This window comes from Lactuca virosa, chromosome 2 (assembly GCF_052849685.1).
Source record: "Lactuca virosa cultivar CGN04683 chromosome 2, Lactuca_virosa_CGN04683_v6, whole genome shotgun sequence".
In the NCBI taxonomy this organism is placed as follows: Eukaryota; Viridiplantae; Streptophyta; class Magnoliopsida; order Asterales; family Asteraceae; genus Lactuca; species Lactuca virosa.
The window spans coordinates 311,212,789-311,220,739 of NC_136427.1; the positions used below are offsets into that span (position 1 = coordinate 311,212,789).

Genomic DNA, 7,951 nt, shown 5'->3' on the forward strand with positions numbered 1-7,951 from the left:
AGCTCACAATATAGCTAATAGAGAGTTCAATCTGTTTTGAATTGATTTTGATCACACTAAATTGTTTGATGACCCAAAATCATCAACGGAAAAAGGAGGAGCGACATTAGTGGTTGCAACGTCATTGCAAAAGACGCGGATAAATTTTTTGCATCAGCAAAGGAGATCACGGTGCATGCACCAGCCAAGAATGGTGAAAGGGGGATGAGAAACATGTTGTGAACCCATAAAGACATGTATGTAGTACTATAGAAGATCAAATTTTTAAATATTTGGATCAGCATTTTCCTTCAAGACATTTCATAAACAACTTTTTATAGGTCTATATTAAGAGTAGTTCATCAAGTGTGTTAAGTAAAAAAGAAACAAGATGTTACTCTTTTATAAAAACAAGTTTGTAAACATAGAAAACCAATAGAAGTTTTTTCTTTCCTTTTAAATTTGATGTAAAATTAATGAATGAAACAGTGTAAAAATAGAACAACAGATGAATGAAACAACTTTTGTATTAAAATCATAGTATTTTTTGTGCATCTTAAAATTATTAAAATGATTGATATCATAGAGTGGCAACCGATAGCTCTTGATTTACTCTTTTAAATCATTTATTTTTAATTGTACTTAGTAGACGAATAAACTTATTTTTCTATGTCTCCTTACAAAAGTAGGATGGATTTCAACTTGGTAAAATGGCATTCAGCACGCACCTTATATGACATCCATCATAAATCCAATATGAATGAGTTTGTCCATTTGTGTTTATGTAGTTGTTTTTTCCTAACTACGACCTATCCAAACTCAATAATAGCAACCCGCTGTTGAGATCTAGTCCACTGGTGTGATGAAACATAGGGAAAAAAAAAGGCTGAATACACTTAAAAAACGAATGACTAGAGTTACTGATGGTCATTTTGTGATATTAACCCTTTTTTAAAAACTTGTTCAGAAGAAGTTTGAAGGTTTTGAAGTTCAATTCCTATATTTATGTATCAATGATATTCAGGTGGTTGTGAAGCTATTTGATCCTCTTCTCAATCATTATAGAAAGAACAAGAAGAGTAGCTGCTATGGATCCTAATGAAATACCACTATATACAGCTCAACTGTGGCTATATGCATATTATATCTCTCAAGTTTTTATTCTGCTATAACATATGATTGATTATATGTAGTCAGCCGATCAAATGGCAGAATGAAATGAAGTTCACACAAGTTGTGCAGACTGAGAGTGCGACCAATATTCCTTCACAAGCTGTCCAAACAAGGAATCATCTCTTCTCATAAGCTTCATGGGTTCATCATATTCCGCTATTTTTCCTGCTACAAGTTGAAACTAATTTTAGTTTTGGGAATATTGGAAAAACGATAGGTGTGAAGATTTGTAAGTTGGAGTGAGACTGACCATCGGTCATGGTTAGGACCATGGTGCAGTCCATTACGGTTGGGATGCGGTGAGCCACTGTAATAACGGTGCAATCAGCAAATTCAGATCTGATGGTTTCTTGCAGCATTGTGTCTGTAGCATTATCAATGGATGCAGTTGCTTCATCAAGCACCAAAATCTTGCTTCTTCTCAACAATGCACGTCCCAAACAGAACAGCTGTCGTTGCCCCATGCTCCAATTTGTTCCATCTTCCACTACTGCAGGTACTTATAAGCATAATTAAAATGTGTTTTTTTTTTACTGCAATTAACCCTACCTAAAATACTCTACTGTAGTAATTTTCATGCATTACCTATTGAATCCAGCCCGCCTGTTTTATCCTGAACAGCCTCTCTAAGCTGACACTTTCCAAGAACCTTCAATGCCAGAAATTGGAAGATAAATACAAAAGGTTAATACTTAATACCAACTAACCTTTTACTATTTGTGCATTGAAGTCGAATTTACCTCCCATATTTGTTGATCAGTATGTTGACACAAGGGGTCCAAATTGTATCTAACTGTTCCATTAAAAAGTGTAGGATCTTGAGGTATAATCCCAAAACGTGACCTTAAATCATGAAGTCCAACCGTTGAAATGTCAATCCCATCAACAATAATTTTACCCCCAACAGGTTCCACCAAACGAAACAATGCACCAATCAGTGTAGTCTTTCCACTACCTGTCCTCCCAACAATACCAATCTTGTGTCCCCCTTCAAATGTACAACTAACACCCCGAAGAACAAGAGGTGCATCTGGTCGATACCTAATCTGTTTTTTCAGCATTTTTTTTTTTTTTATTTCTTAGCATAAAACTGATACTTTTGTGTACTAATTGGTAAATTAGCAAAAAGGGTATTATGAAGTTTACCTGTAAATCTTGAATTTCCACCTTACCCTCATCAGGCCAATTAGATGGAGGGCGATTCTCTTCGATTATTAAAGGAGCTTCACTTGGTAAATGCATGTACTGGTTGACCCTCTCAACTGAAATAATATAGTTGACCAATGTGCACTGATTTTGAATCGACATAACAAGTGACATGTTCAAAGAAAGCCCATAAGACATAGCCATTCCAATAAAACCTGCATTTGAAACCTCAAACAGATGAATTTACTACAACAATATTTCAAGAAAAAGAAAAAAAAAAGCTCACCAGAAGTGAAAGTTCCAGGAGGAAGCAACACCATGCAGAGTCCAGAAGCTGATAAAACGGTTGCACTGATGATTTCTAGCCGTTGGATCAACCAATTGTTTGCAGCAAAGCTGTGTATGTAAGGACTAGCATTTATATCAACAACTTTAAGATTTTTTGCAAAGAATCGATCTTCTTGTTTGAAAGCTCTTATTGTCATGGCACCTGCCACAGATTCAGCAAGATGGTTTGCCACCAAAGATTTGGTCGTCCCATTGATCCTCATCAGCATTTTTGCAGACGAGAAGTAGTATCTCTGTTTTATCGTGCATTTCAAATTCATCAAATAAAAAGATTATCAAAGATATTACGTTTTTTTTTCACAATAAAAAATTACCTGTAAACGCATTGCCACATAAATTAGAGGTATCGAGACAAACAAGACTTGCCATGTCACGAAGATTAAAACTCCCAAATTAGTGTAGAAATTTGTGGTGGCGGCAACAGCAAATATTAAATTAAACGGAATGTCAAGATCAATGATACTCAAATCCACCGAGATCCTGCTTAGTACCCTACCCAGAGGGGTAGAATCGTAAAATGACATAGGGGCACGGAAAAGGGATACGAGTAATTGAGAAAATATCGATTTTGACGATTGTAACCCCAAGGCAACTGTGAAGAGTGATCTCACGAGAAGAAACATGATTGCTACAACACCAATAGCCAAGTACACGAGGATTAATTTCAGAGTGCTGACATCAGCATTGTCGACATTTGCAGCCATCCATGAATTCTGACACACATTACATGCCATGAAGGTGACATGGGCAAATGCAGCTATGGAAAAGAAAATGTAGCCTTTGTTTTGGGATAGATACTGTATGTAGGGTGTGAAACCAGTGTCCCCTTCTTCCCTTTCTTCTTTCTTGATCAATTGATTGTCTCCTGATGCCACTGGTAATTTGTTTGTATGTGTGTTTTTAATGTCTTTGATAGGAGGTATCTGCTTTCTTGAAGAGGTGACTTCCAGAAGCCTTTCGGAACCTGCTGTTTCTTTGTGTGCATTCACCAAGTCTTGAAATTCTTGGCTTGAGGCCATTAGTTGATGGTAAGGAGCAGCTGCTAGGATTTCCCCATCTGACATCAACTGTCCAACACATTAAACATATCAGATCTACAAATCCCTTAAGCTTAGTAGATATTTGATAAAGCAACAAGAAAAAATAATAATAAATAAGGGTAAATTTGTGAAGTAACTCACCAGGACAGAATCAAATGTAGGAAGAAAATCGACTTGGTGAGTCACAAGCAAAACTGTCTTGCTAGAAAGAGCTTCCATAACAAATCCCTGCAAAACTTCAAGCATTATTTACCATTTCGACATTGCAAACTAGAAATCATGAACTAAAAGTATATATATTATTTTTCTAAATTAGTTTACATTAAATAAGCTGGAAGCAGTGTGTGCGTCCACAGCACTAAACGGATCATCCAAGAGATAGATATCAGCATCCTGATATAAAGCACGTGCAAGTTGAATCCTCTGTTTCTGTCCACCACTGAGATTAACTCCTCTCTCTCCAATCTCAGTAAGATCACCATATTCTAATAACTCAAGATCCTTCACCAAACAACACTTTTCAAGTGTGTCTTGGTATCTTTGATCCTCCATTGATGACCCAAACAAAATATTATCCCGTATACTACCCGTTTGAATCCAAGCCGATTGAGAAACATACGCAATGCTCCCATATACTTGAAGCTGAGAAAATAAAAAAGGATTTAAAAGGTAGAAATGAAAGAGGATGCTAAAATATGTAAATTACTTACAGCTCCCTCGATGATCGGAACCTCTCCAAGAATTCCCGCCAAAAGAGTAGACTTACCGGACCCCACCTCTCCACAAATAGCAATCTTTTCACCCAATCGAGCCTGTAAGTTGATCTTTCTTAAAGTAGGCTTCACAATATTCCCTTCCCACGAAAGACTTGCAGACTGGATCAAAATGTTACAATCTAAACCCTCATTTTTCACCTTCCTCCTTATATGACCACTCTCGAGCTCTGGTGCCTCAAGAAAATTCAAGATTCTTGAAAACGCGACTTTTGCTTGAATAATAAACCCAATAACATCCGGAATCGTTCTAACAGGATCTTGAACTAACCTTAAAGTTGCCACAAATGTGAAAACATTGCTAGCATTTAAAGGAATCCCAATGAAATAGCAAGCCCCAAAAGTAGCAGTGGATACCAAAAGAGGAGATGACCAGAATAAAAAACTGTTATAAGCTCTTCGAAGTTGAACAGCCGATAACCATTTATCTTCTACAGCCCTTAACTTTTCAATCACACCCTTGAAATGAATCTCCCAGGCGTAAAGTTTCAAAACTTTCATATTCACAAGAGCCTCAGATATGGCTTTCAACCTCTCATCTTGTGCCACCATTAACTTTGATTGAAACTTATGTTGTAATTTAGCAAGTGGCGCGTTGCAAATAACTGTAAATATTATAACCCCCAAAGATGCAAATGTGGCCAAACCGACTGCTTGGAAAAGAATAGCAAGTGCGAATATAAGCTGGAGACTTGTTGTCCATGTTTGGTGTAACCAATTTGGGAATTCCCCGATTCGATACGCGTCCACAGTGGCATAATTCATGATCTCTCCAGCAGAATGTGTGATTTTGGCAGAATTAGATAGATTTAATTGTTTTTTATAAATTGCTGCTGTGAGTAGCGATCTAACACGTATACCAATAAGTCTACACCTAAAGTCCCATTGTCGCTGTGATAACGATTCTAATGTTTTGGAAAAGAAAAGCGCGATGGCTAAAACGTAACCTTCGCCAGTAAAACTTTCGTTACCTTCCGCAACGCGTATGAACGCTTTGAGAAAAAGCGGGCCCGCGGAAACCGTGATTATTTTTAACAATGCGAAAAATCCCGATACCAGAAGCTCTGTTAGATTGCACATCACGATTGTTCTCAAGATCGACGGCTGAGATTGCTTTTCGTTGTTAAACCGGTCTAAGAAGTTGGAATAACACGATTTGGCTCGATCTTCTGTGCGTAATTTTGGCATATCTTTATCCTCGAGGGTTTTCTGGCTTCCTGTTCTCATCAATGGGTTTAACCACCAAAACGACATTACATTGAAAAATCCAGCTTTGGCAAGTGGGGTTAGGTTTTCGTTGTGAATTACTTTGGTGCCATTAGTGTTGCCATTTAAAGGGGTGTAAAGACTGTTGTTGTTGTCGTTAATTTCTTCATAGTTGAAGCCTTTGTAAGTGCATGCTAAAAGTAAGACTGCTCCTAGGAAAGAGGTTGTATCCATGGCCATCTTGATTGACATTGAGTGGTTGAGAACTGATAAGCCGCCAAAAAATCCGGCGAATAGAACAGAAATGATTGACAGAAGGCGAACAAGGATTTTTGGGAAATGTTTTCCGGTTAGGCTTATGGTTAGTGAGACTGTTGACCATGTTACTCCATGAAACAAGAATGTCAGCCATTGATGCAAAGGAAGAATGGTGGTTTTCAATGTCCAAATGCCCAAACATATGTACAGTGTTCCAAGTAAACCGTTAAAGATTGCTGAAGCCAACTGTAAAGCTGACTTTCGGTGAAAAAGTGATGATCTTCTGGTGGTTTTCAATGTCGATTTGGTAAAAATGGATAGGAGTAACATGGAGAGGAGTAATATATCGAAGCAAATGATTAAAACATGATTCATACACGAAGATGGATTCGTGATAAAACCCAAATCTTGATCACAATGCTTGTCATTGATGGAACACCCGCAAAATGAACTCCATAGATCACCCATTTTGTCTTTTTTACTACCCTCTTTGCCCTCCTAATTCTGAAAATGCCACATGAATAAAGATATGTGTAAATTAACAAGACTATATGTAAATAACTCATTAGGTCTTATTGTAGCATACTTATCACAATTCCAATGAAGTTTACGCCAAATTGTTATTTGATCATGGATATTAATGCCACATTTGGATGTAGATCCTGAAAAGATAATCGGTTTTTTGACTAATGAGTTTGATACTAGTTACAGCAAACCTGATTATCAAATGGTAAAGTAAAGTTACTTAGATACCCCAATTTCATCTACTACTTCCTTAAATAATAAGAATTTGTTAGACGTCCAACACCATATTATAACTTCTAACATTCAGTTACTATATTCGCTGTAAGTTTTATTACTGTGGTTTTTTCCGAGTCGTAGGCCTCGATTGCAGAACACTCTGATTCTGATTAACTTTACTTTAGGTAATAAAACAGGAAACAACATCATAGAATTAAACAGTGGTAGATTAGTAAAGAGACTAAAGAAACAATAAATAGTTATTTGATCATAGACTACTGAACTTTACACCAAAAGATGAAATTAAAATGGTAATTGGAAGAAATACAGTGTCTTTCTGTTTCCTGTTGATTTCAATGAGAAAGACAGCAAGAATAACACACCTCAGTACTGGCAAAGGGGTAGTAACAACACCCCAAGGGTTTCTTTCTTTCCGTTTCCTTTTGATTTCTTCTTTTTTGTTTCTTGACTTTTTTATATTCCCTGAAGGCTGAAAACAAAAAACCCATCATAATGAAAACTCGATTTTTACAGTATTTCGATAAACTGGAATTTATCGGTGCCAATAGACACGTGCAGTCGCCAGAATCAAAAACGGCGTGATGATACATTAAAGAAAGCTATCATCAATGATACTAATCAACATAACGTCTACTAGAAAACAAAAAATATAAATTAATAAAATAAAACGACAGACGTTGTGAGATCCAACAATTCTAATTATAAATTTGTAAATCAACAAGAGAACAAAAACACTAGACGCAATGAAAACAAGTTCGAGGCGTTTAACATTTATTTTCAGCTGATTTTACAAAGAAAAACACACATTGAATTGATTAGAGAGAGTAGTAATAACTCCATGCTTACAAATTAGACGTACGAATCAGAAAAACTGATGCTAATACTCGAATCGTGGAAAGAAAATATGGTGTGGTCTAGGTTTTACAAGGATCGGTAAATAAAGAGAAGAAGAAAGGTTTAATTTTCCGCCATGAATTTTATGGGGTTCTTTCAAATTACAGAGAGAATATCTGGGCACAATTGCATATGGCAGATTACCAATAGATGCAGATGATATGTATGCATAAAGCATATATAGGCTATAGCGATTGTGTGTTTGTGTTGTTACAAGGAATACCCCTATAATACCTATAGTGTTATGGGTATCCCCGTGCACAATTTAGAATGACACAAATGACCCCTGTACTTGCTATGCGATTGAAATTTTAACTCATTTTTAGTGTATATGTTAAAGTAACAACTAATTTAATTTAAAGGTACAAATAA

The 7,951-nt window shown here is 36.4% G+C and overlaps 1 protein-coding gene across 2 annotated transcripts; it reads right to left on the reverse strand.

The window, feature by feature from the left end:
• Positions 1-1,004: 1,004 nt before the first annotated feature.
• On the reverse strand, positions 1,005-7,721 carry LOC145161679 (ABC transporter C family member 10-like). 2 transcript variants are annotated; one of them, XM_079081257.1, is made up of 12 exons: positions 7,532-7,721; positions 7,048-7,154; positions 4,397-6,427; positions 4,008-4,328; positions 3,828-3,914; positions 2,961-3,713; positions 2,585-2,879; positions 2,299-2,513; positions 1,893-2,198; positions 1,738-1,801; positions 1,403-1,642; positions 1,005-1,317 (listed from the first exon to the last, which is right to left on the reverse strand). In XM_079081257.1, the coding sequence occupies exons 3-12, from the start codon at positions 6,389-6,391 to the stop codon at positions 1,205-1,207; spliced, it is 4,389 nt and encodes a 1,462-aa protein (XP_078937383.1). In that variant the 5' UTR covers positions 6,392-6,427; positions 7,048-7,154; positions 7,532-7,721; the 3' UTR covers positions 1,005-1,204. The 2 variants fall into 2 exon arrangements, with proteins under 2 accessions (XP_078937383.1, XP_078937382.1); XM_079081256.1 differs by having other exon boundaries at positions 1,005-1,320.
• Between the last annotated feature and the right edge of the window lie 230 nt (positions 7,722-7,951).

Excerpts from the sequence above, each read along its gene's own strand:
- LOC145161679 (XM_079081256.1), bottom strand. The coding sequence starts at position 6,391 with ATGGGTGATCTATGGAGTTCATTTTGCGGGTGTTCCATCAATGACAAG. Across the intron at positions 2,880-2,960 it reads ATGTGGCAATGCGTTTACAG|AGATACTACTTCTCGTCTGC; the intron begins GTAATTTTTTAT and ends ACGATAAAACAG. Across the intron at positions 2,199-2,298 it reads TGGAAATTCAAGATTTACAG|ATTAGGTATCGACCAGATGC; the intron begins GTAAACTTCATA and ends CTGAAAAAACAG.